The 27,696-nt window shown below is 44.5% G+C and overlaps 2 protein-coding genes and 1 pseudogene across 2 annotated transcripts in view; 2 read left to right on the forward strand and 1 right to left on the reverse strand.

The window, feature by feature from the left end:
* The first annotated feature begins 8,282 nt into the window (after positions 1-8,282).
* Positions 8,283-16,092, forward strand: LOC132541392 (SNRPN upstream reading frame protein-like; annotated as a pseudogene).
* LOC103124205 (small nuclear ribonucleoprotein-associated protein N-like) lies at positions 15,899-17,201 on the forward strand. The gene has a single exon (XM_060190944.1). The coding sequence runs from the start codon at positions 16,351-16,353 to the stop codon at positions 17,071-17,073; it is 723 nt and encodes a 240-aa protein (XP_060046927.1). The 5' UTR covers positions 15,899-16,350; the 3' UTR covers positions 17,074-17,201.
* Positions 17,202-21,599: 4,398 nt separating this feature from the next.
* The window catches only part of LOC132538585 (anthrax toxin receptor-like), a 28,103-nt gene continuing 22,006 nt past the window's right edge, over positions 21,600-27,696 (reverse strand). Inside the window, exons 13-17 of the mRNA XM_060191155.1 lie at positions 26,840-27,040; positions 25,784-25,810; positions 23,599-23,673; positions 22,867-22,935; positions 21,600-22,155 (exon numbers count right to left, since the gene is read on the reverse strand). Coding sequence (XP_060047138.1) covers positions 22,033-22,155; positions 22,867-22,935; positions 23,599-23,673; positions 25,784-25,810; positions 26,840-27,040 — 495 coding nt within the window. The 3' untranslated portion in view covers positions 21,600-22,032. The remainder of the gene's footprint in view (positions 22,156-22,866; positions 22,936-23,598; positions 23,674-25,783; positions 25,811-26,839; positions 27,041-27,696) is intronic.

The following is a 27,696-nucleotide window of genomic DNA, read 5'->3' on the forward strand; positions in this document are numbered from 1 at the left end:
CTGGAAACTTTGAGTTCTAAGCACTGAAAGGCCTCCACAGTTAGTAAACAGGGCTGCGGTCTCACTGCCTTAAAGGACGCCATGGATGCCTTTCATTTGTGACACAGCTTTTCTACAACTGAGCGCAGTGGGGAGCTTGGCAAAAAACTTAAAATAATAGCAGTTCCCATTTAATTGGGTCCCTCTATGGATCTCTTTATGTTTGCTCTTTTCTTTCTTTCTTTCTTTCATTTTTTTAGAGCATTCAGTTATTTTTTTTTAAGATAGATGGATATACAGACAGACAGAAGTGAGAGGCTACAGCACCAAAACTTCCTTCCTTGTGGGGAGTGCCTGGGTCATGTGTGGCCAAAGTAACATGTTTTCTTTCTTTTTTTTTTTTTGTTTTTTTCTTCTCTTTTTTTTAAATTTCTTTACTGGGGAATTAATGTTTTACATTCAACAGTAAATACAATAGTTTGTACATGCATAACATAACACATTTTCTTAGTAAGACATTTCATATGTCCTGTCTAGGGTCCTCTTTAAAATATATATTATATTATGTTATATTATGTTATATTATGTTATATTATGTTATATTATGTTATATTATGTTATATTATGTTATATTATGTTATATTATGTTATATTATGTTATATTATATTATATTATATTATATTATATTATATTATATTGAATAGAGACAGCCAGAAATCCAGAGGGGATGATAGAGGGAGACAGAGAGACACCTGCAACACTGCTTTACCACTAGCAAAGTTTTTCCCCTGAAAGTGGGAACCTGGGTCTCCAACCTAGGTCCTTGAACATTGTAACATGTGTGTTCAACCAGGTGCACTGACTGGCCCCTATGGGGCCTCTTTAATTGTTCTGTGTGCTCAGTTCCCTTTGGTCTAAAAAGCAGGTGTGAGTTGCATGTATATAGCATATATGGAACCCTCAGTGTTTATACAATTTGTGTAAATCCACAGGCTTCGGTGATTTGCCCATTCCCTCTCTGTACTGGTTGCTGAGGGAAGGAGAAAATCTTCCCAGAAGGTGTGTTTAATTGTCCCATTTGTTGTTTACTTTTTGTGAGCCCTTTGCCCCTCAGGCTACTCCCTAAACTGCCTTCCAGACCTTTTGTTTTGCACCTTATCCCTTAGCCCCTCTATCCTGGGGGCTTTCAGAACACCCAGAGCTCCTGGAGTCCTGAGGGAAAAACAACCTTTTGGAGGTGTGATTATTTCAAATGTAGAGGCAGCTTTCAGTGTAACAGATAAGAACCATTCAGTGGTGCAAGTTAAACTGGCATGTGGAAGGCAGGGGAGGAGAGACAGCTATACCCAGGGGGAGAAGCCACTGCCCAGAGCTGCCCTGAGAACAGGAGGGAGCTTCACACAGCACTATGATGCACCCTCAAATAAGGGAGATGGAAGTCCAACGCAAGTCACACAAGCTAATAAAGGACCTGTTCATGGCCTTTGGGTGCCTGCATGCTCCAGCATCCTTGGGAGCCCTGTGGGTCAGAACCTGGACATTCTCACTGGCCACACATCTGTGCATGCTATACCACAAGCATCACAACAAGTGTGTCTGAGCAAGTGGTACCACCCAGAGCACTGACCACAGCCTGGTTATGAGGATGAGCCTGCATGGGTCACCACAGTGTGGTGAGCTCTGAAGCAGAGCATGGAGATAGGTGACAGATTCAGAGGCCAAGATAGGCCGAGGAGCCTGTGAAGAGACAATGGAGGACAAAGCCCGGCTTACCTGGAATCATCAGGCCTCTGTGGCCTGCTCCTCACCTGTGTTTACAGTTTCTTCTTGGGCCTCATTCTGAACAGGTCCTCGAGCCAAGGTTTTCCTTCCTTCCTTCCTTCCTTCCTTCCTTCCTTCCTCCCTCCCTCCCTCCCTCCCTCCCTCCTTTCCTTCCTTCCTTCCTTCCTTCCTTCCTTCCTTCCTTCCTTCCTTTCTTCCTTCCTTCTTTCCCTCCTCCCTTCCTTCCTTTTTTCCTTCTTTTCCTCCCTCTCTCCTCCCCTCCCTCCCTTCTTTCCTTCTTTCCTTCCTCCCTCCTTTTCTTCCCTCCCTTTCTCCCTTCCTTCCTTCCTTCCTTCCTTTCTCCCTTCCTTCCTTCCTTCCTTCCTTCCTTCCTTCCTTCCTTCTTTCCTCCTTCCCTCCTTCCCCCTTCTCCTTCCTTTCTTCTTTCTCCTCCTTCATTAGAACCTCACACATATACTATTTTACTGTTCCCTGGCTGATGTTTTCATTCTTTTTATTTCATAGATAAAGACAGAGAGAGAGAGATAAAACAACACTGAAGCTTCCACCAGTGTTGCATTTGTCTGTGCTGCAGGGGTTGGAACCTAGGTCCTATGTATAACAAAGGATGTGAGTAATCTTCCAGTCACAAGACCTTCTGTTCTAAGCTTGTTCCTTGCTTGGCTTCTGGGATACCCAATACCTCACTGACTTTCTTTTTCTTCATCTTTTTATTTTAATCACTCTAACCACCCCCCCCCCCCAACCTTCTGAACCTTGGCTGTCCTTTGAAATCATCACTCTATTTTAAATCCCTGATTCCAGTGAAAGAGCTCAGAGATCACATCTGCTCTGGGTAGGTAGTGGTCCCCTTGGCTCAACATTTCCATCTCAGGACCACTTATTGGGCCCCATATCTACTGGAAGCTTACTCTCAACCTCTTGTGTCCAAACTCTGCCCTTGTGCCAATTTCTTCTCCTGAATGACCTTTCTTCACTCCTAGATGGACTAGCTGGATTGCACCACATCTGGAGTGACCTTCTTTGCCTTGTTGGGGACGGCCAAGAGGCATCATGGTGCTGGTCAGGAGGAGGGTGCCCAAAGCCATTGTGGTCCCTGAGTCCTTCTGAATGAGCCTTGCCCAGGGTACCGCATGGAATTGGGTTCCTGTGAGCAGCGGCCAGTGGGAGACCATGTGAGCACCCCACACAGGCCACTCAAGGGAACACAGAGAGGACTCCGTCCAACCATGAGGAAACCGACAAAGTGCCTGGGGCCTGCTTAGTACTTAGGCATTCTTTTTTTAAAATATAATTTATTTCTTTATTAGGGAATTAATGTTTTACATTCAACAGTAAATACAATATTTTGTACATGCATAACATTCCCCAGATTCCTATTTAACAATACAACCCCCACTATGTCATACATCATCTTTCATCATCTACCTGCGAACAAGCCCTGGCCCTCTCAACTTACACTGAAAATGGATTCCAGAAGAATTTAAAGATGGGTGCTGTCTTTGTTGATCTCACAGCAGCCTATGACATGGTCTGGCACCGTGGTCTCCTAGTCAAGATCTCAAGATGCCTGCCTCCATGGGTGGCCAACACTATATCGTTTCTTCTCCAAAACAGAAGATTCCGGGTGCATCTGGGTGACAAGTCTAGCAGATGGAGACTTGTCTCAAGTGGCCTCCCCCAGGGCTCTGTTCTGGCTCCTACGCTATTTAATATTTACATCAATGACCTCCCAGAAACTTCTTCAAGGAAGTTCATCTACGCCGATGACATCTGCTGTGCAACTCAGGCATCCAAGTTCGACATCCTCGAGGAAACACTCACGAAAGACATGTCTCTGATATCTGATTACTGTAAAAAATGGCGACTAATCCCTAGCACTGCAAAAACGGTATCATCTGTTTTCCATCTACACCATGCCTGGGCCTCGCATGAGCTTAATGTGCAGCTTGGCGATATGAGAATCCGGCATGAAGCCCAGCCAGTCTATCTTGGCGTTACTCTCGATCGCACTCTGTCATTTCACAAACATCTCATAAAAACTGCAGCAAAGGTGGGCGCGAGGAATAACATCATTGCAAGACTGGCCAGCTCCTCATGGGGCGAGAGCGCTTCCACACTACGATCATCATCTCTGGCATTATGCTATTCCACTGCAGAATACTGTGCCCCAGTATGGTTCCATAGCCCCCATGTCCACTTGGTTGATTCCAAATTATATTCCTCTATGAGGATAATTTCTGGAACCATCCGTTCCACCCTGGTTCCATGGCTGCCAGTTCTTAGCAACATTGCCCCGCCAGATATTCGTCGGGATGCGGCATCATCTAAGTTCATTTCCCACGTCTACGCTCGACCGGACCTGCCAATATACGCGGATATCTTCGCCCACCCTGTCCAACGCTTGACGTCCCATCACCCAATCTGGTCCCCTACGCCTACACTGAACTTCTCTGTTCCAGACTCTTGGAAACAGAGTTGGCAGTAAGCTGAGGTAAAGAACAAACACCTCATCACAGACCCCTGCAAGCGTCAACCCGGCTTTGACCTAGCACGTTATGATTGGGCCCTCCTCAGTCACTATCGAACATGGCCAGTGCGCTGCTATGTTCCATCGCTGGAGAGCCAGAGATGACCCGAACTGCCCCTGCGGCTACAGACAGACTATGACCCACATAGTCAACGACTGCCACCTCTCCAGATTCAAAGGAGGTCTCGAAACTTTACATCAGGCTCAACCTGACGCTGTTGACTGGCTACAGAAGAAGGGCAAATGCTAGAAGAAGAAGATGGACCTGTATTCTCCCCACCCACCAACCCACCCCAGAGTCTTTTACTTTGGTGCAATACGCCAATTCCATTTCAGGTTCTACTTGTGTTTTGTTTTCTAATCTTGTTTTTCAACTTCGGCCTGAGAGTGAGATCATCCCATATTCATCCTTTTGTTTCTGACTTATTTCACTCAACATGATTTTTTCAAGGTTCATCCAAGATCGGCTGAAAACGGTGAAGTCACCATTTTTTTCAGCTGAGTAGTATTCCATTGTGTATATATACCACAACTTGCTCAGCCACTCATCTGTTGTTGGACACCTGGGTTGTTTCCAGGTTTTGGCTATTACAAATTTTGCTGCCAAGAACATATGTGTACACAGATCTTTTTGGATGGATGTGTTGGGTTCCTTAGGATATATCCCCAGGAGAGGAATTGCAGGGTCATAGGGTAGGTCCATTTCTAGCCTTCTGAGAGTTCTCCAGACTGTTCTCCACAGAGGTTGGACCAATTGACATTCCCATCAGCAGTGCAGGAGGGTTCCTTTGACCCCACACCCTCTCCAGCATTTGCTGCTGTTACCTTTTCTGATGTATGACATTCTCACAGGAGTGAAGTGATATCTCATTGTTGTCTTGATTTGCATTTCTCTGACAATCAGAGACTTGGAGTATTTTTTCATGTGTTTCTCAGGCTTTTGGATCTCTTCTGTGGTGAATATTCTGTCCAAGTCCTCCCCCCATTTTTGGATGGGGTTATTTGTTGTCTTGTTGCTGAGTCTGGCAAGCTCTTTATATATGTTGGTTATTAAACTCTTATCTGATGTATGGCATGTAAAGATCTTCTCCCATTCTGTGAGGGGTCTCTTGGTTTAGGTAGTGGTTTCTTTTGCTGTGAAGAAGCTTTTTAATTTGATGTAGTCCCATAGGTTTATACTTGCCTTAGTCTTCTTTGTAATTGTATTTGTTTCATTGAAAATGTCTTTAAAATTTATGCATAAAAGAGTTCTGCCAATATTTTCCTCTAAGTTTTTGATAGTTTGTGTTCTAACATCCAAGTCCTTGATCCACTTGGAATTTGCTTTTGTATTTGGTGAAATAAAATGATTCAGTTTCATTCTTCTGCATGTTTCAACCCATTTTTCCAACACCATTTTTTGAAGAGACTCTGCTTTTCCCATGTAATAGTCTGGGCCCCTTTGTCAAAGATTAGATGTCCATAGAGTACTTAGGCATTCTAAGCCAAAATTCTCATAAAGAGTGTTGTGATCTTCCCATGGGGTCCCAAGGTTCCCCCCCAGTCACACATCTCACTCAGGGCACAAAGAGATGAGCACTGCTGTGTCCCCAACACTCAGCTGAGCCTGCAGGACCCTCCATGGACTACAGCCTGTCACCAAGTCCTGATAACACAAGGCAGAAGACGAAGCTCGGAGCATGTTGATTTAGTCTGGGGATGGAGTGCTGGGAGGCTGTCCTGTGTGAAACATATTAACTGGGTCATGAGGTGTCATCAGTTAGACTGGGGCTGGAACTGGATCTGGGGGTGTCAGAGAGGCCAATCAGAGGTGGATGGGACAGTACCCCAGGTGTGGTGACGGTGTAGAGATAGATGAGTGTGTGAACATGTGGACACAGTAAGCACCTAGATAACTGCCAGGCAGAAGGACCTGTTCAAGTTGAAAATGACTGCAGAGTCACAAGTGGCAGTGAAAAATGTGACTGGGATGCAGGGAAGCCTTGTAGGCCACGGGAAGTGTTCTGGCTCTCACCTATGTGCACTGAGACAGTGTTGACTAACCAAGATTTCTGGAAGCCCTCAGCTCTGTGGAACCAGATGGCAGCAGAAGAACATGGTGATGAGGAGGGAGGGAGATAGGGCCAGGGCAGCAGCATGTACATAGAAGGCAGATGTGAAGAAGTCCTGATGATAGGTTTTGACTCGAGTTGGGGGGGGGGGCAGAAAGGACTTGGGAGGACACTTTCAGCTTGGGTTTACTAATGACATCATGGGAGGATTTAAATTTTTTTATTATCATCTATATTTATTGGATAGAGACAGTCAGAAATGGAGAGGAAGGGAGAGATAGAGAGGGAGACAGAGAGACACCCGCAACACTGCTCCACCACTTGCAAAGCTTTCTCTCTGTGGGTGGGGACTGAGGGCTCATACTTGGGTCCTTGTGCATTGTAACATGTGAGCTCAACCAGGTGCGCACAATCACCCATGCACTCCCCCCGTTTTTCTTTGGTCACCAGGCTTATCTCTGGGCTTGGTACCTGCATGACAAATTCATCACTCCTGGTAGCTCTCTCTCTCTCTCCTCTTTTTCTCGTTCTTAGTTGATAGAGGAGAGGGAAACTGAGAAGGCGTGGGAGATAGAAGAGAGAGACAGATGACTGGAAAAAGAAATGATGGATATATACTCAACAGAGTATCATGCAGCAATAAAAAGGGATAATATTGTATTCTTTGGGATAAAGTGGATGGAATTGGAGAAGATTATGCTCAGTGAAGCAAGTAAGGAGATGAAGGACAATTACAGAAGGGTTTCACTCAGACGCAGAATATAGAGAATTGAACATGCAAACATGAAAAAGAAATGTCAAACAATATCTAAGACTGTGGGAGAACTATAGTGGCTATCTGTGGGGCAGGGGACACAGATCTCTGGTGATGGGAGTGGTGAAAAAAATGAAAATAAAGAGAAAGAAACACCTCAAGCAGCACTTTCAAGTAGAAACACCTGAAGCATCACTGCTTATAAAGCTTCCCTTCTAAAGGTGGGAACCAGGGACTTGAACCCTGGTCCTTGCACAGGGTGTGTCAACATTGGGTGTTTGAGACTCAAAACAAGATGTTTTGAGTCTTGGAAAGATAAGCCCAGTTTTGGACATGTTGTTTGACACCTTCAGGGGACACAGTTTCGGTGTTCCACCCCATCCCCATTCCCTCTACCTTCCCCCTTGTTGCCACCGCCTTCTCCAAAGTTTCTATACTTTGTTCCTAAAAGGCTGTCAGCTGACTGACAACTCAAAGACCACGGAGTTCCAGTTTAGAAAAGCTCAACTTTCTGTCTTGGAGAGAACAGACCCTGAGGGCTTCACTCAAGCCCCCCGCCCCATCAAGCTGAGGTGGGTGTGCCTCCCCTTTTTGTCTTCCTCCCCTTCCTTCCTCTCTTTCTTAGCCTTCTGAGGACACTTCTTAAGGCTATTGCTGAACTCATTTGGGTTTTAGGCTCTGCTTCCAGCCAACTAAGTCAACATCTAAGTGTAGAGCTGTCCATTAGAGAGAAGTTTCTAGAACTCAGTAGGAGGATTCTGTGGATCCAGGACCTTGAGGGTATCACAATACAGGTGGTCATTAAATCACATACTTGATGCAAATTGAACAATGAGAAGAGGAAAGGGTTCAGGATGGAGAGGGAAGATAGACTCAAGTAAGAGGCAGAGAGCACCATGGTGAGAAGGGCAAGGAGAGAAGATATTTCAGGAGATAGTGGTGGGTCTGCTATCACATGCTAATGGGTGAACCACAAAGGAAGGATATGACATACAGTCAGGTGGTGCTGTTGACACATAAGTAACCATGAAGCGGGCCATCCTAGAGAGTGCCAGGGAGGGTGAAGGTCATGTGGGGGGGGGTAGTGGAAACACTGGAGCTGGTATGCAGGAAACATAGGAGGTGGCAGGAGAAGGTGGCCTGAATCTGGAATGGGGTGTTTTTTAAGGAAGGAGGGGATTGACCATGTTTAAATGTCCTTGGGGTGATAGTGAGGGGTAAGTTTGAAGACATAGGAGAGAAAAGAACAGAATTGATGTTGGGTCTCCAACACTAGGAGGAACTGGGAGTCAGCACAGGTGGAAATTTTGTTTGTAAGGAGGGAAAGAAACAACTCAAATCCAAACTCTTTCTGTTTTAACATTGAGAAGAATAGAGTCAAGAGAATGAGGAAATGTCAGGAGAGCTAGGGCCTGTCCTTTCAAGGCTCTGTCGTTGTCTGTGTTTAAGAAGAGGCACTATCATATATTGAATCTGCGTGGGGAGAAGTGGTAAAGTCAGAGGTTGACAGTAAGTAGAAACTGTCAGTTTGTTCTGCTTTATATCTTAACTCCTTTTCAGCTACCAGGTTCCAGATGCTACCTTGATGCCAACCTGACTTTCCTGGACAGTCAACCCCACCAATGTGTCCTGGAGCTACAATTCCCCAGAACCCCGCCCCACTAGGGAAAGGGAGAGGCAGGCTGGGAGTATGGATCAACATGTCAATGCCCATATTGAGAGGGAAAACAGTTACAGAAGCCAGACCTTCCACCTTCTGCACCTCATAATGGCCTTAGGTCCATACTCCCAGAGGGTTAAAGAATAGGAAAGCTATCAGGAGTGGGTATGGGATATGGAGTTCTGGTTGTGGGAATTGTGTGAAAATGTACCCCTCTTATTGTATAGTCCTGCCAATATTTCCATTTTATAAATAAAAATAAATGGATTTAAAAGCACAGTGTCCTGCCAGATGCTAGCATGATGCTGACCAGACTTCCCTGGAAAGACGACCCCACCAATGTGTCCTGGAGCTCTGCTTCCCCAGAGCCCCACCCTACTAGGGAAAGAGAGAGTCAGGCTGGCAGTATGTATCAATCAGTCAACACCCATGTTCAGTGGGGAAGCAATTACAGAAGCCAGACCTTCCACCTTCTGAAACCCACATTGACCTTGGGTTCATACTCCAAGAGGGATAAAGAATAGGAAAGCTATCAAGGGAGGGCATGGGATATGGAATTCTGGTGGTGGGAATTGTGTGGACTTGTACCCCTCTTATCCTATGGTTTTGATAATGTATCCTTTTTATAAATAAATAATAAAAAAATTCTCATATGTTCCACAGACAAATAGAAGCACTCATAATATTTTGAACCAGGCAAGATTATCTATAAGTTACTATTATTTAGCAGACTGATTTTTTAAAATAAAACATCAGTATCTCTGTGACAAAAAAAAAAAAAAAAAAGCACAGTGTCCTGAATTCAAGCCCCTGGCATTGCATGTATCAAGAGTGGTACTCTGGCTGTCTCTCTTACTCCTCTATCTCAGGAATAAATAACTCTTAAAAAATGGTCATTGTGGCATAAAACTCATCAATGACAGATACAACACAGAAATATTTCTCCGACATCTCACTGCTTGCTTTCACCAATTACATACAGACTCAGGAACTCATTTGGCTCCTTCCTAAAGTATTAATTCTCCACCCTTCATGAACCCCACCAGACCTTCTAGAACCTTCCAGAGAATGAGTGACCATGATTGTAGCTTCTCATTCTCCCGCCCCCTTTCCTATTTTCATCTCTATTACCTCTGTCTGTACAAGGGACAATGTCTACAGATCTTTCTTTTGAATTATGTTATATTTACTTTTCAACTTTGCTTGGTTATATTTAATTTCTAATCATATGTTGTTTTAGAACCTCACTCTGATGTTTTTAAAACTCTGCTCCCCCCCCAAATTACCTGCCATTGTTTTAGTTTTATTCCTTTCTTCCTCTTGTCTAAACACTTTACAGTCTTATCTTAATGTTCCATTTAGATGCTGTCTATCTCCTGAACTCAAGTCTCTTGCTTTCTTGTCTCTTCCAACTCTCTTTAGTTAGTAGATATCTAGGATGCTTTTCCTTTGAGCTCATCTTCAGCAGGAACTGTTTTCCTGAGATCTCAAGTAACCTGGGTGAGAAAGACATCTCCAAAGGGAAAGTTTGATGTTTGGTTTTGTTGGAACCAAGCACATTCTATTAGTTCCAGATGAACTTTAGTGTTAACATCTCTGCTCAGATTTTCCAAGTCAATTCACTGGAACACTGATTTACTGCAGGTGTCTGGGGCAGGTGGACCTTTCCTATACTGTATCTTGGACTGTGGACAAGATTTCTAGTCTTGTTTTGTGGAGACTATTTATCTTTGCCTTTGAGGGGACAAAATTAACTCTCTACATGCCTGATAACTGAGACCTTACGCCCTCATGCCAGCAGGTATGAGTCTTCAGCCCTTTAAATCTGGTTCGCATGTCTTTAAGCTAATAGTTACTCACTGTTTTGACTTGACTTCAAATTTCTCCTTCCTACTCTCTTCTTGCCCTTCCCCATCTAAAATTGGCTTTTCTTGCTTTTAGCTGAATTTTGTATTAAATGTTGTTCTCAGCACCGAGGATTTCGATGAGGTTGCTGGGCACTAGCTTGTAAGAGTGTCAACTTGCCAATGATATAGTCCCTGCCCAGTAGTGTTCAGTAGCCCAGAACAGTCACAGACATGGCAACCTATTCATTTGAAGTTATTCATTGAACTATTCATTTGAATTAGAAGTTTTGTCCTGGAGACCAGGTGGTGGCACACTTGGTTGAGTGCACATCTTATAGAGCGCAAGGAGCCAGGTTTGAGTCCCCATTCCCCATGTGCAGGGGGAAAGCTTCACAAGTGGTGAAGCAGTGCTGCAGGTGTCTGTCTCTCTCCTTCTCTATCATTCCCTTCCCTCTCAATTTCTGGCTGTGACTATCCAATAAATAAATAAATATTAAAACAAATGAAAAAAAAGAATTAAAAAAAATATTTACCCTGAGTAAATAACACAGAGAAATGATGCCAGAAGATCAAAAAGATGGCTCACTAGGCAGGGTGTACCAGGTTGGAGTCCTGACACCACATGGGGCATGAAGTGGAGGAAATTATGGTGCCGTGGTCTTAGTTCCTCTCCCTCTCCCTGTCCCTGTCCCTGTCCTTCTCCTCCCTCTCTCTTGTTCTCACCCTCCATCTATCTCTCTCTCTTGTTTAAAAACATTCTGAAATTGTGAAATCATGATTGCATAAGGTCCTGCTTTTGCCACATAACAAAAGCAAACAAAATAAATTCAAAAACAAGTCAGAGGATGGGGACAGAGTCTGCAATCCACAATGACCTTGGGTCCATACTCCCAGAGGGATAGAGAATGGGAAAGCTATCAGGGGAAGGGATGGGATATGGAGATCGGGTGGTGGGAATTGTGTGGAGTTGTACCCCTCCTATGCTACGGTATTGTTAATGTCTCCTTTCTTAAATAAATTAAAATAATAAACAAAAGTGCATGCACCGCAAAAAAAAAAAATTAGGGCCAGAGGGATAGTACCCTGGGTAGGGTTCATGATTTATGGGTTATCTGAGTCTGAACTGTGGTACCACAAGGGAGGTAGTATGGCCTTGGGGGAATCTCTGGTGCTGTGGTGTCTGGCTGTCTCTGTTTGAGTCCAAAAGTAGCCCAAAGTAGTGAACTCAGCCACGGGCGAGGCCCTCAGCTATGCAAAATAAATTAATAAATTCTTGAAAAGAATAAGGGTGGGAGTCAAGTCAGTAAACTAGAAGCATCCATAGTGTTGGCTGTACTGTGTGGTTGGGGGTGGCAGGGCTCAGAGCATCTTCAGGGATGGGAAGATGCCTTGCAGTGTGAGGCTTGCTTGGAGGCTAAGAAGTCCGGAGTCAAGAGCTACAGGGTGGTGTTGGTCAGGTGACCCAGTCTGCAGCGAATGAGGTCATTCACTCATGGGTGCTTCTGGGAGAAGGGCAGCAGAGTGGCAGCACTTTCTCACAGGCCTCAACAGCTGCAGGGTCTACACACCTGGGCATGCTGTGCTCTGGCAGAGGGAGGGTCTCAAGCAGGCCCACTGGCGCAGACCTGTCTATCTCAGCCATGAGTTATATGTTTTCTGGGGAGGCCTGAGGATGGAAAAACGTGTGCTGCTCAGGACTGTTGATGGTTCACCACATTGAATGTACACGTTACCATGCACACGTTACAAGTGCACCACCACCTGGCCCCAGTGTAATTATTTTGTCATGGGCATGATCCAGGTTCAAGCCTGGTCTCTATTGCACTGAGGAAAGCTTTGGTGTTGTGGTGTCTTTCTTCATGTCTTTCTTTTTTTAAATTTTTTATTTTTTATATTTTTTATTTAAGAAAGGATTAGTGAACAAAAACATAAGGTAGGAGGGGTACAACTCCACACAATTTCCACCACCCAATCCCCATAACCCACCCCCTCCCATGGTAGCTTTCCCATTCTCTAGCCCTCTGGGAGCATGGACCCAGGGTCGTTGAGGGTTGCAGAGGGTAGAGGGTCTGGCTTCTGTAATTGCTTCCCCGCTGAACATGGGCGTTGACTGGTCGGTCCATACTCCCAGTCTGCCTCTCTCTTTCCCTAGTAAGGTGTGTCTCTGGGGAAGCTGAGCTCCAGGACACATTGGTGGGGTCTTCAATCCAGGGAAACCTAGCCAGCATCCTGGTGGCATCTGGAACCTGGTGATTGAAAAGAGAGTTAACATACGAAGCCAAACAATTTGTTGAGCAATCATGGATCCCAAGCTTGGAATAGTGGAGAAGAAGTATTAGGGAGGTACTCACTGCAAACTCTAGTGTACTTCTGCTTTCAGGTATATATTTTTCAGTAGTTTATGGATACGTGTGCACATAAGCTCTCTCTCACAGAAACTGGTGTATATCTAGATTATGGGACTTTGTTAGAAAGTGAACTACCTGAGATGAACTTAGAGTGTACTATAAAAGGAAAGGTCTCACCTGAGTAATGAAGTTGAAGGGTTGTCATTCCACACGTGAAGTCTCTGGATACAGTCTGAGGTGAAGCATGTTGAGGTGGCAATCGTTGCTTTGGTTAGGTTGTGATAGGCAGATGCAATATTATTTGGTTTGGATTGGGAGATACATACGGGAAAGTGGGCCCTATCCAAGGGTTCCAGGACTGGGGGAAGTAGGGGCTCTATAGTGATGATGTGAGGTTCCTGCTGTCTTAGGGTTCAAAAAGACAATCGATAGTTAATATTATCATCACATTATTTGGTAATTGGGTTAACTTTGAAAAGTCCCTTTGTTATGGTTTGCTGTACAGTACCCAGTATCTTGTATATAGCTGTGCTCTTCATGTCCTTCTATCTCTATCTCTGCCTTTCTATTTGAAAAAGTCAGTTTAGAGTGGTGAAGTCCCTAAAGAAACAAAAATAAAAATAAAATAAAATTAGGATAATAATGAGAAGAAATTGTGTGCCGAAAGTTTAGGGCAGTGTAAGGGCCCCTTGTCTCACTCCAAGTATGCTCCTATCTCTTCAGGTTAAAAGAAGTATTTCAAGACTATAGAAAGGGGAAAAATGATTCTCACAGCATGATGATAGAAGGCGGCAAGCATGATGGGTGTGCTGTCAAGTCAAGGATGAAGTAGAAAACTTAGTCATATTTGTTCCATGACTCTACTAACACTGCATTTAATGTGGAATTTGAAACTGGGCTAGTAAACAAATGTAAGGTGTGACCGCCATCTGCTGGAAAAATAGACCACATCATATTAACCTGCACCTGCCATCATTGTGGTCTCTGGTGCCCCTTAAAGCATTTTGGTACCTAATGTACAAGATGGGAACACCCTGTTTTGGGAGGGCATGGCAGGAGATCCCCACCTCCCACTGTGCTCCGTCTACCTCCAGTCAGGCTACTGCTGACTTAGCTCTTGAGACAATCACTGCCCTGCTCTTCCATTTAATGTCTTTCTGACTGCTTGACCAGACCCTCACATGAACCCCAGAGTTTGTTTCTCTTGGATATCTATCACCTACAGGTTAGCAGGGAACTAAGAAATGAAGGTTCAAATCCACCCCATAACTTGGGGTCCTAGTCAGGGGATCTTTGGATTTCTCCCATAGAAACTATGGGTCTAAGATCTCTAATGGATCCCTCTGGTGACTTCCATCAGGGATGTTATTAGCCATTCTGTAGGCCTTTCCAGGACCTTCCCCTTAGTGAAAACTGATGCGGGTAAAGACTGCCCCATTCTCTGAAGGGAGGATGGGTCATCCTTCTCTGTCACTTGATGAGGACTGGGCCTGCAATATATGCATCCTAGAATGTTCCCAGCTGTGACCATGGACTGAGAGCTTGGACTGACAGGGACCTGTTTTTTTCCCATTTTTTTTATAGGATAGAAAGAAATTGAGAGGGAATAGGAAGACAGAAAGGGGAAAGAAAGACACCTGCAGACCTGCTTCATTGCTTGTGAAGCAACCCCCCTGCAGGTGGGGAGCCGGGGTCTCAAACTGGAATCCTTGCACAGGTCCTTACGCTTTGTACTATGTGTGCTTAACCTGGTGCACCACCACCTGGCTCCCGGGACCTGGTTTTTTTAAAGGTTCCTGTGCTAAATAATATACATAGGCTCCAAGTCAGATTGACCTGGTAAACAGTTGTATGTGTGTATGTATGTATGTATATATGTATGTATGTGTGCCATGCTGACCTCTAATCCAGCTCTCATTTCATTCTCTTTAGTTCCATTCCGAAACCATCCTCCCAGATAATATTTCTAGTGCACTTTCATGCTAACTATTAAGCTTAAGCAAAGATTACCAAAGTCTTGGGCTCCTAGGAACATGCCTACAATAGACATCCTAGCTTCTTTCCACTCTAGGGCCCATACTGTCACTGGCTCTAATCTTGCTCTTTGGACCTTGTTTAATAAACATTTTGTCCTGCTTTATATTTTACTGCCTTTCACTCACCAAGTTACAGATACTACTACAATCCCATCCTGACCTCCCTGGGCAGATGAACTCACCAAGTGTCCCAGAACCTTACCTCTCCAGAGCTCTACCCTACTAGGGAAAGTTAGAAAAAGACGGAGGGTATGAATCAACCAGCCAGCACTCATGTTCAGGGGACAAGCACTTACAGAAGCCAGAACTACTTCCTTCTGCACCCCAAAAAAGATTTTGGTTCATATTTCCACAGGATAAAATGTTAAGAGATGATGACCAGGAAGTCCTGATCCCCAGTCCATTGGGACCCAGAGCATTTTGTGACAAGGAACCTTTGTTTTTGCTCTGTCACAGAGAGGGAGAAAATTTGGAGTACACCTGAGGAAATCAGGCCCAGTTTCTCCTACCTGAGAGGGAATAAGAAAAGAAAGGACATCTAGAAGTTCTAATAGATGTAGAAATGACTTAGAAAGAAGTGAAGATGGTGCCTTAGAAGTGAATAATAATGGGCATTAGCTTCCATGTTGGATCAACCATTTTTGTTCGAATGACCCATATACTTCTCTGGCAGGCACTTTTTCATTTTCCTGATTAAAAGTTTAGAAAATCTGGGAAAATAAAAACCTATGAATAATATTTTGATAAGAGTAAGAAAGGGGGCAGAGCGGAGCGGCGGCTGGACATGCCTGACGCGCTCTGCTGAAGTCCACCAGCGATGCGATGGAGTGGGCCAGGGGTCAGCCGAGTGGGTGTCTTCTCTGACAGGAACGGGGCCGCTTAAACCTGAGACGCACTACTGAACAGCAGGTGCCGGAGGTAGAAGTCTAAGTCAAACGCAGAAGGACAGCTTCATTGAGCAACCAAGAGTGTCATCTGTACCCAAGGCGCTTACAGCAGCAACAGGTTCCTGTGGTGGACTTCCAAGCGGAACTGAGACAGGCATTCTTAGCTGAAACACCAAGAGGTGGTTAAAGCAGCATTGGAACATCAAGATAGCTGATTCCAAGCAAGAAATCAGTGTCCATATATGTTGTTGCAAATGGGAGGACATTTTCTCATGATGAACAATATTCCACTGTGTCTACATAGTCCATCTTTTGTATCCATTGATCCATTGGCTCCATCTGCTGTTTGAAGCTTCTACCACAGCTTGCATTGTTTGTAGGAGAACCTGCACCATACCTTTATCTGTAGCCTCCCCTTAGGTCTTAAGAAACCCCAATCTTTTCTGTGGACATTGCATTTGGTGGAACAGCAATCATGACTGTGGGAAAGAGCAACAAAATGCTACAGCACATTGACTATAGAATGAGATGTATCCTGCAGGATGGCCGGATCTTCATTGGCACCTTTAAAGCTTTTGACAAGCATATGAACTTGATCCTCTGTGACTGTGATGAGTTCAGGAAGATCAAGCCAAAGAATGCAAAGCAGCCAGAACGTGAAGAAAAGCGGGTTTTGGGTCTAGTGTTGCTGCGGGGTGAGAACTTGGTTTCCATGACTGTGGAAGGACCACCTCCCAAAGATACTGGCATTGCTCGGGTACCACTAGCTGGAGCTGCAGGAGGCCCTGGGGTTGGTAGGGCAGCTGGAAGAGGAGTCCCAGCAGGTGTTCCAATTCCACAAGCTCCTGCTGGATTAGCAGGTCCTGTCCGAGGGGTTGGAGGGCCTTCTCAACAGGTAATGACTCCACAGGGAAGAGGGACTGTAGCTGCTGCTGCAGTTGCTGCTACTGCCAGCATTGCTGGAGCCCCAACACAATACCCACCTGGACGGGGAACTCCACCAACTCCTGTGGGGCGAGCAACCCCACCTCCAGGAATTATGGCTCCTCCACCTGGTATGGGACCACCCATGGGCCCTCCAATTGGGCTTCCCCCCTCTAGGGGGACACCAATAGGCATGCCTCCCCCAGGAATGAGACCCCCTCCACCAGGAATTAGAGGTCCACCTCCCCCTGGAATGCGTCCACCAAGACCTTAGGATTCTATCAATCCCTCTTAGTCACTTCTTCCCTGCAGTGTGTCTTGTGAAACTGTAGAGTGTTCGTGAGCTTTTTGTCCCCTTATTGTTACACAATAAATAGCTAATAAATGCATAGAGCAATTAAACTGCAAAAAAAAAGAGTAAGAAAGGGGAGGGAAAGCCTTTAAGAGTGGAATAAAAATCACTCATTTGCATCTTATAAATATAAAGAAGAAAAGGAGGTGGAGGAGGAGGAAGAAGAAGAAGTGGCAGAAGTAGTAGTAGCAGCAGTAGTTATGAGACATGCTCGATGGAGTGCTATTCAGTAATTAAAAAAAACTATATTAGAATCCAATTGAACATTTTCTGATTAATTTGTTATAAGCCAAATTTGATAATGAAGTGTAGTAATTTGATATCATCACATATTATCATTAAACTCATTTATATGCACAAAAAGACTGTATGGGACAAAATGGATGGAGCCAGAAGTGATTATCCTTAGAGAAATAAGGATGTGAAGGACAACTATGGTATGTAGAATATAGAGAATTGAAACACATGAACTTGAAAAAACAAGAGTCAAACCACTATCTAAGATCTTGGGAGAGCTGTGGTGGTTCTTCCTGGGAGTGGGGGTACAGGTGTCTATCTATCTATCTACCTATCTATCTATCTATCTATCTATCTATCTATCTATCTAGATATATCTCTGTTATCTTATAATCTTGTAAATCACTATTAAGTCACTAATAAAAAGAAAAAGAAATAGTGGTTCAGGATTTCCATTGTTAAGGGGTTGTCTCTCTAGGCTTGAGAACTGTGTATCCTCTTTAAACCACAGGCTCCAGCACAAAGCAATCTGGATGTTGTTGGGAGCACAGAATCTCCCCCAAGGGTACCAAGCATGGATCTGCAGCCTCCAGAACAAGGCACCTGCATGATTTTCATCAGCTCTTCCTCAGTCAAAGGACACAATGAGTATGCAAGGTTCCTTCCTGAGCAATTGTGTCCTGGCCCAGGATTGCCTCAATTTCCCAGCCAAGTTGCAGATGCTATTATGATTTCATCCTGGCTTCCTTGAGCAGACAACTTTACTAATGTGTCTGAATACAGTTCTTTAAAAAGCAAATGTTTAGATGATTCACAGATATATGAAACACAGATATATGAAATATAATATCATTTATCACTAGAGAATAATAAAATAGTAAAAGTGAAACACTATTCTGCAATTGCAAAAAATAAAATTAGATTACTTGGGACAATATGATGGAACTGATGGCAATATTGATAAGTGAAATAAACGAGCTGAAAGACAACTACTAGATGGTCTTACTCATATGTGTAATATAGATAACTAAAAAAATGAGCTTACAAAAGAAATGTTCCCTATGGAAAATAATATGGAGATGTTTTTTCTGCCTCCAGGGTTATTGCTGGGGCTCAGCACCTGCACTGTGAACCCACTGCTCCTGAAGGTCATTTTCTCCATTTTGTTGCCCTTGTAGTTAGTGTCGTTTTTGTTGCCATTGCTGTTGTTGTTGTTGGATAGGACAGAGAGAAATCGAGAAAGGAGGGGAAGACAGAGGGGAGAAAGATAGACACCTGCAAATCTGCTTCACTGCTTGTGAAGTGACCTCCCCTGCAGATCCTTGTGCCAGTCCTTGCACTTTGTGCCATGTGCACTTAACCCTCTGCACTACTGCCTGGTCCCCGAGATGCTTTAGGTAGTTACAAAAATAAATACCTTATGATCTAAAAAAGTTGTCTCTTTGGGGGTCAGGCGGTAATGCAGTGGGTTAAGCGCACGTGGCACAAAGTGCAATTACCAGCGCAAGGATCCCGGTTCGAGCCCCGGGCTCCCCACCTGCAGGGAAGTCGCTTCACAGGTAGTGAGGCAGGTCTACAGGTGTCTGTCTTTCTCTCCCCCTCTCTGTCTTCCCCTCCTCTCTCCATTTCTCTCTGTCCTATCCAACAACGACGAAAGCAATAACAACAACAGTAGTAACTACAACAATAAAGCGACAAGGGAAACAAAAGGGAATAAATAAATATTTAAAAAAGTTTTTAAAAATTGTCTCTTTGACTTCTTGAGCAATATGGAAGTTATCATTGGAAGGTGGGGTAGAGACAAAGAATATTGATGAAGATTGTGGGATGTAGTGACTTAACAGTTACTTTCAATATGTATTAAATCACAACCTAGAAATCTTACACATTTGTAAAATAACTAATGAAAAAGGAGGCAGTCAACTTGGAAAACCAGACTATCTTTTGTACAATGAGAGAACTGAAAGGCATCAATGCTCCTTAACTTCAGATTATACTGCAAAGTGATAGTAATAAAAACATTGTGGTCCTGGAATAAAAATGGACACTTAGATCAGTGGAACAGGGTTGAGAGTCAAGCAATGAGCCCACACATATACAGCCACTCAATATATGGCAATAGGGCCAAAACTGATTCAATGTCATAAAGAAGTCTCTTCAACAAATGGTGCTGGGAAAACTGGACAGCCACATGTAGAAAAGTGAAACCGGACCACCACTTAACACCATATACCAAAATCAAATAAAAATGGATCAAAGACCAGAGTATTAGACCAGTAACTCAAAATTTACAGAATATCAGTGAAACATTGCAAGATCTTCATACTTACGATATATTTAGAGACTCAATCTTATGTGCATAGGAAATGAAAACAAGAATAAATAACTTGTGAGAATTATGGTTGCTATCTTAGGGAGGTGGGAGCATGGGAACAAAGAATTTCGGTGGTCTGTGCAGTGTGGAACTACACCCTGTAATCTTACAGTCTTGTAATTCACTATTAATCACAAGAAAGAAATGAAAAAAGTGTATCTATGCACTGATGTGCCTGGTAGAACACACACGTTACAGTGCTCAAGGACTGGGGATCAAGCTCTGACCCCCACCTGCAAGGAGAAGCTTCAGGAGCAGTGAAGCAATGCCGCAGGTCTCTCTCTCTCTCTCTCTCTCTCTCTCCCTCACTCTTTCTCCCACCCACTCTCCCACCCTTTAAATTTCTGTCTTATCAAGTCAACAAACAAAATAAAAAAGTAAAATAGAGGAGGAGAAAAGGTCAGAGGCAGTGTCTGCTTTTGTCACAGTGTTCATTTCCCCTCAGTGCTACACAGCTCAGTGAAGGCAGCCTGTCTAGAATCAGTAGGGCCTGCCCTATCTACATACAGATCTATAAAATGCCACAGTCTACCTCTTAGGGCTCCATATGTAGCCAGGAGCCACGTTAACATTGTATTTATACACTCAATGGCTTTGACTCTTTGGGACAAAATGTTAACTTAGGCCTCACCTAACATGAGGGATATCTGGAAGTGAGGAGTAAGGGCAACTCTGGTTCTCTCTGAGTACCCACCTTTGCTCTGGGAACTTGTTTATAGATGGCATCCAGATCAAAATACTGTGCCACCCCAGCCACTCCCTGCCCATATTTCAGCCCCTTCTTCTATTGACTTTATTGTGAGTTGACTTATCTGAAATGCCTTGTGTCTGGTTTTTTGTGCCAGGGTAATCATTATACACATTATGGGAGACTGTGGGAGATACTCTCATCACTCCTATCCTGGTTGTCAGTGGATGGATCCTGGGCTCAGGCTGTGATGGACCAGAGAGGGAGAAAAGGCACCTATAAGACAAAGTTGGGGCTGGGTGGTGGCACACCTGGTTGAGTGAATATGTTATAATGCACAAGGACCACAAGGACATGGGTTCGAGCCCTTGGTCACCACCTGCAAGGGGAAAGCTTTTTGACATGTGAAGCAGCGCTGCGGGCTTTTATCTCCCCCTTCCCTCTTGATTTCTGACTGTGTCTATCCAATAAATAAAAATAAAGATTTTTTTTCAAAAAAAAGAAAGAAAAATTCATTCTAAGAGAATTGTGACTTAGAAGAGTATCCCTGCAAAAATTTGCTATATATGCTTATATAAGTCATTCCAGAAAAGTCTTTTTTTTTTCTTAACCATGGGGAAAATGGTTGTTTTTTATCCATCCATGCCCTTCAGTACAGACTTAAAACCCAACTCTGACGTATTTTTACTTTTTATTGTCATAATTTTCACTGAAAGGAATACATAGAGTTTAATATTGACATCAAGTATAGAAATAGCTAAGGTCCTAACTGAGGACCACTCCTGTAGTGTTCAAGGGGTTTCCTGTGAGTGTCCCAAGCACTATGCTGGTGGGTGGCAGGACATCTCTTGCTAAAACATCTCTTTGGGAAACATGTCTCTTTGTCATGTTGGCAAATAAATAGGAGGGGAGGTTGCTTTTCTCTAGCAAAATGGAGAAAAATCCTCTAAAATTCTTCTGTGTTTAAGGGTGATCTGGAGTAGCTGAAAGAAGCTGAATCTTTGATGATGAACATTAGTGGGCTTTGTCTCTTCTATGACACATTTTTAAAGTGGAACACCCCCCTTCAAAAAAAAAAAAAGGAACCGGAAGCATGTAGGAGGTAAGATATTTAAGACACTTACCATAAAGTTAAAGAAGGAAGCAAGATTATATTAATCTTTCAGTGATATTTTTTACTTTTCCCAAAGGGCAGAAATTGGCTAAAATCCCACGTAGACCAGAAGATAAAGACCACGTTCTGGGGAGGGGGCCTCAGCCAGGTCTCCACATGCAGGTAACCAGGTGTTTTGTCCTAGCAGCAGCAGCAGCAGCAGCAGAGATACATCTCATACAGGGGAGAAATGCTCACCACAGAACAAACTTCTGCTTACAGACAAAGGCTAAGTTTGTCTGACTATAACGAATACTCAGCACATCTATCCAATCCAGTACATAAAGGGCTCTTAATAGTCTTGGGTTCTGGTGATTTAGAGGTTGGGCTATGGGGATTGGACTGAAAAAGGGGTTCCACAGAGTCTTTGGGAAGGGTTGAGGGATCTGTGGGGGAGCATTCTGGAGGAGCTGGAGTACATGCTGGGGGTTATTGGTACCCCGAGCAGCAGCTTGTGAGGGGTAGGCACTCCTGCCTGGGTTGAAGGCAGAAGTTTTGGCAGCAGGGCAGCTGTGCACAGTTGGACTTGAACATATTGAAGAAGCATCTTCTCTGTAGGCAAGAGAGGAGAGAAGAAGATGTTGAGAAGTCACTGGATTTGGGATCAGAATCCCAAGGTTCCCTTGGTTCTAGGGAGTTGTCTTCATTATATATCAACACCTACAGGGAAGCTTACTTGATGCATTTCCTCTATGAGGGGCATCTAGTCTGGTCTCCTGCTTTGAAACACTGATGAGGTGTTGGGATGTCTGCCTGACCTTCATCACCAGCCTCAGTGTTCTGGGACTGGACTCCCTCTCCTCTGGTGTTGAAGTTTTCTCACCCCTCCCTAGACTAGGAACTGGCATTACAAAGATGTGGTCTGTCACCTAGGGCACCAGAGTTACCCAGACATTCTGGTAGACGGTGAGTCTAGGTTATGTATTATTACTATTGGCCCCAAGGATCTCACACATGGGAGTGGAACCCCATAAACCCTCAGGACAGATTATAGACTGCAGGACTTGATGCCCAGATGACCTCCCCTCCAGCTGGGAAATACTTCAGGTAGGAACATCCCTTGTCCTTCCTGATGACAATGAAGACATGTGCATTGTGCCATGTTCAGAATCATCATGAGAAACTTCTAAGCATCATGTCCTTAGGTCTTCACATCCCCTTTGACAGATGCCTGGGTAGGGGTCTCTGGCTCACAGTCCTCAAGGGTCATTCACTGACAAGGGCAGGGAGAAAAGGACCCCTAGCTCCCGTGTTCCTGCTTACCTTGCGCTTAGTCTTACATAACATCATTGGCATCTGGTTACACCTTCCACCAAAGTTACAGATGGGATTCTGAAAAGCAGATGAGACTCTGAGGAAGCTCTGAGATAGTTCTTTTCATCCACATGTAGAGTGTCCCATCCTGTTCCCAGTGCCACCCAAAGCTCTGTTCCCTGGACTCTCTGAGCCGGGACTTCAGCCTCTACCTGCGCCAGGGGACCTGACAGACTTGTGTGTTTAGGGTGTAGCCACAGTCCTTGACTGTGATCAAGGAATGTTTTGCAATGAAACCAATCAGTATTTTAGTGCAGGAGAGTCAATAGCTGCTCTTAGAGGAAAACTCCAAACGTTGGGAGAGACAAGTGATTGACTGGGAGAGGGACTAAAGGGCAAATATAAGATATTTTAATGGCAGAAAGAACTTGGTTCAGAAATTTTTGTTTGTGATTCAGTTTGTTTTTACTTGTGTAGCTTCTGCTCAGTGAAACCCAAGGCATTTCTGGGCCTGATGAGAACAATTGGCAGACTGGCTATCAGCCAGCCATCAATACCCAGAAACCTCTGCTAGCACAATAGGAGTCCAGGTGCAGGACCCAAGAGACTTAATCCCACTTCCCACAGATCACTTCCACCTGTTGTACATTTTGGATTGCATATCAATGCTGCATGAACAGTCTGCCTGTCTCCTTTAAGCCAACTTTTGGGTCATACTCCTTCCATAAGGGCCTTTCTTACCCTTAGCAGTTTAAACTTGTCACCTCGGCACCCACAACATGGGACAACCATTACGGGTCTCTGTGGACTTGGGACCTAGGATGAGAAAGCTCTGACTGTTTTGCTGTTTGCCAGCACCAGGGTGCAGAGAGTTGACATGCACCCCGGCACCTGCCAAGTACCGGTTACTGAAAAAAATGCTTGTCAGGAGTGTTCAAGTACAAAGGTGTGGAACAAAGGCCATGCTTGGAGAGGTAGGGAGGGAGGGAGAGAGGAAAGGAGGGAGGGAGAGAGAGAGAGAGAGAGAGAGAGAGAGAGCAGAGAAAAGCTGAAAAGAAAATAGACTCCTTTTGATTTATAATCATGGATCTTGTGCAAAAGCACAACATTTTCTTTCCTGTCCCCTGGGTTCCCCCAGGCTGTGATTTGGAGCATCCAGGGCTCCTTATACACAGTGAAAGAGAAATGCAAGAAGGGCACACATTAGCAAATTCAGGGCTCTACTCACCTGGCTCTGGCAGATCTGACTCTCCCCAGATCACAAGGCACAAGCTCAGAGGACAATCCCATGCAATGAGACTGGTACTTGCTGACCAGATCCCAGACCATGCTCTCCCCCCACCCCCCAAACACACACACACACACACACACACACACACACACACACACACACACAAACACACACACACGGACAATATGGCCTTGCTGTATCAACTTTTAAAAAAAATTATTTATTCATTTATTCCCTTTTGTTGCCCTTGTTGCTTTTAATTGTTGTAGTTATTATTGTTGTTATTGATGTCATTATTGCTGCATAGGACAGAGAGAAATGGAGAGAGGAGGGGAAGACAGAGAGGGGGAGAGAAAGATAGACACCTGCAGACCTGCTTCACTGCTTGTGAAGCGACTCCCCTGCAGGTGGGGAGCCGGGGGCTCGAACTGGGATCCTTATGCTGGTCCTTACACTTTGCACCACCTATGCTTAACCCACTGTGCTACCACCCGACTCCCTTTGTATCAACTTTTATGGGCCCTGGTTCCTGCTCCATTTGGAGTGAACCAAAGCCTGCTGCCTGGTCCTAGGTGCCTGTGCTCATCTAGGCAGGATGTCTCTCAGAGCTCCAGGCCAGGTAATTCTCTCTTTCTGCTTCATTGCCTTGCAGTCTCCAAAGGCCAAACACAACCAACCACTCCACCCTCACCCCTGACTTGCCAGGAGACAGATGAATCCAAGAAATAAGAACTCTCCATCATCAGAGCTAGTGGGTGGGGGTGGGGTGGTGATCCTGAGGCTTTTTCCACAAGCTCACCTGAGGTTCTGGTACAATCATCATATTAATAGTTCTATGAGAACCAGCAAAATGGAAGACCCAATTCATTTCAGTAGAGATCACAATAGTCATGATACAGGGCACCCCAAGTTGCTTTTTTACGTGATAAATGTCCTGAATCAGGCCTTGTTGGGAGCATGGAAAGGCTGTTGTCTTGGTGATATTTTGTGAGCACTCAGCCTTCCCATGAGCATTCCCTCCTCCTGTGCTACCCCTCCCCGTCCTTCTCTCAGTTCCTTACACCCAAGTAGGAGTACAGGTGGGCGGCAGGATCTGAGTACCCCATCCCTAATGAACCTCTTAAATTTTTTTTTAAATTTTATTTATAAAATGGAGATGTTTACAAGACCATAGGATGAGAGGGGTACAATTCCCACCACCAGAACTCCCTATCGCATCCTACCCTTGAAAGCTTTCCTACTCTTTATCTCTCTGAGAATATGGACCCAGGGTCATTATGGGGTGCAGAAGGCAGAAGGTCTGGCTTCTGTAATTGCTTCCCCACTGAACATGGGCATTGGCAGGCCAATCCATACTCCCAGCCTGTCTCTTTCTTTCCCTAGTGGGACAGGATGAGCCTCTTAATTAATGAATTTATTTATTTATTTATTTATATTTTTATCAGAGCACTGCTCAGCTCTGGTTTATGGTGGTGCAGGGGATTGAACCCAGGAACGATGGATCCTCAGGCATAAGAGTCTGTTTGCATAACAATTATGCTATCTACCCCATCCCTCATAAGACTCTCTGTGAAGTGCAGTGCTTATAGCAAGGCTTGTTGGCAACATTAAAAACATCACACGTCTACGCCCATACCACCCTGAACACGCCCGATCTTGTCTGATTTCAGAAGCTAAGAACATTACACAACTCACCTGTATCTGCACTGTCTCCCTGACAGCCTAGAATATAAGAAAGACATAAGCACAGGCTATAAGGGTGCTCAGGGCTCTGACTGCCCCATTCAGGCAGTAGTGGCCTCTGCTCTGTAGAACATAGACAAAACATAGACTTTGGGTGTCAAATGGACACCCACTCACTGGCTACAGAGTTTTGTGAGCAGGGGGAAAATTCCCACGACTCAGACTTCTTGGTTATCAATGGGCAACAAGCACCTTCAAGCATCTGCTTGCTCCTATGCTGGGCTGCTCTGTCCTTGAAGACTTACTCTCCCCCTCTTCTTCCATTCAGTTCTTGGGATGTGTCCTTGGAAACCTAGACTCCCAGTGCCTCTGCTGTGCCTCTCTCACCTCCCCGAGTCAGTCTCTTGCTATTTATTGTTCCCTTTTATGAGGATACTGGTCATACCTTTAGGAAGGTGGCATTTTACCATCATTTTTCCCAGGCACCAGTAATAAACTAGACACCAAAATGCATCTTTTTTGATTTGAAGGTGGCTGATCCTTTTCTGTTCCTGTGTGCCCAACATGAGTCAGTATACCCTGGCACTTAATAACTGATTATGAAGAGGTAGAGAGTTCTAGAGGTGTGTAGAAATAATGCTGGATTTAAAATCACAGATGCTCAGAGGATAAAAATTCTCCTAAATCAGCATCATCTTTCCTCTGAGGAATTTATACTTTTTTTTTTTTGTGCCTCAGTATAAGATCCTCCTCCTGGCCTTTTCCCTATCTGTTGACTGAGAAATCTAACTGCAGTGAGGTTTCCCTGATAGTCTCTGACTACTTCTCTCTAAGAACTAGAGCCACCCATAAGATACCTCTGTATAGCATGGAGGCAGGAGACCCTAAGGTGGCTAAGCTATTTCTATGCTCAGAAAAGGGAGACCAGCCTCTGTGCCTCCATTTGGTAATGGGATGTCTATGAGTTGACAAGGACAGGCAGGATCCTGGGATAAGTGCATGTCCAGTTTCCCAGGGGAGTTGGTGTGGGCCTGGGTCTTAGTACCTAAAGGTACGTTACATACTTACCTTACCACAACATCGATTGAAGGAGCAAAAGACAAATAATACAAAAAAGAGACCTGCTACAGCAATAGCCACATGGAGAGGGCTGAAAGTTGGATCAGGCTTTGATAAGAAAGGTATGTTATCTGGACGAGGTATGCCTAACAAGTCAAGAGGCAGGTCAGCTCGCACATCCACAGGAAAGCCAGGAACGGGTAGGCCATGCTGCAGAGAACACATTGACGAGGAACCTGGTGTTGGTTTCTGTCTGGACACCCAACACACAGTATTCACACCAGACTCCTCATGCCCATATCCTTCCTCTCCACAGAGAGGAAACTGATAGTCAAAGAGGCTGGGTTCCCTATCCAGAGAGCTATTGTAGAGGCTGGGACAAAGACCCCCACACACCCCTACCCCCACCCCCAATTTGGAATTCTATTTAGGAAGTTCAGATTTCTTCCACAGAAAAAAACTCATACTTCCTTTGTCTCAAAATCAGTGTTAGTGTTTTGTTTTGGGAGACAAATTAATCTACAGATATACAGATATTTTTGAAGGGAGGGGCTGTTGAGTCCTCTGATATATAGTGGTACAGGGGCAGGGCCAGAGTCCAAGGACCACCTGTTCATAGACGGACTCCTTGATCCTTGGCTCTGGAACCTTGGGAAAAGATATTTAATATTTCTTTAGTGGAGAAGCCATTATAGAAGCCAGACCTTCCACCTTCTGCACCTCACAATGGTCCTGGGTCTGTGCTCCCAAGAGGGATAAAGAGTAGGGAAACAATCAAGGGAGGAGATTGGATATGGAGTTCTGTATCCAACTGTGTGGAAATATACTTCACTTATCCTATAGTCTTGTTAATATTTCCATTTTTT

Source organism: Erinaceus europaeus, chromosome 1, assembly GCF_950295315.1.
Source record: "Erinaceus europaeus chromosome 1, mEriEur2.1, whole genome shotgun sequence".
Taxonomy (NCBI): domain Eukaryota; kingdom Metazoa; phylum Chordata; class Mammalia; order Eulipotyphla; family Erinaceidae; genus Erinaceus; species Erinaceus europaeus.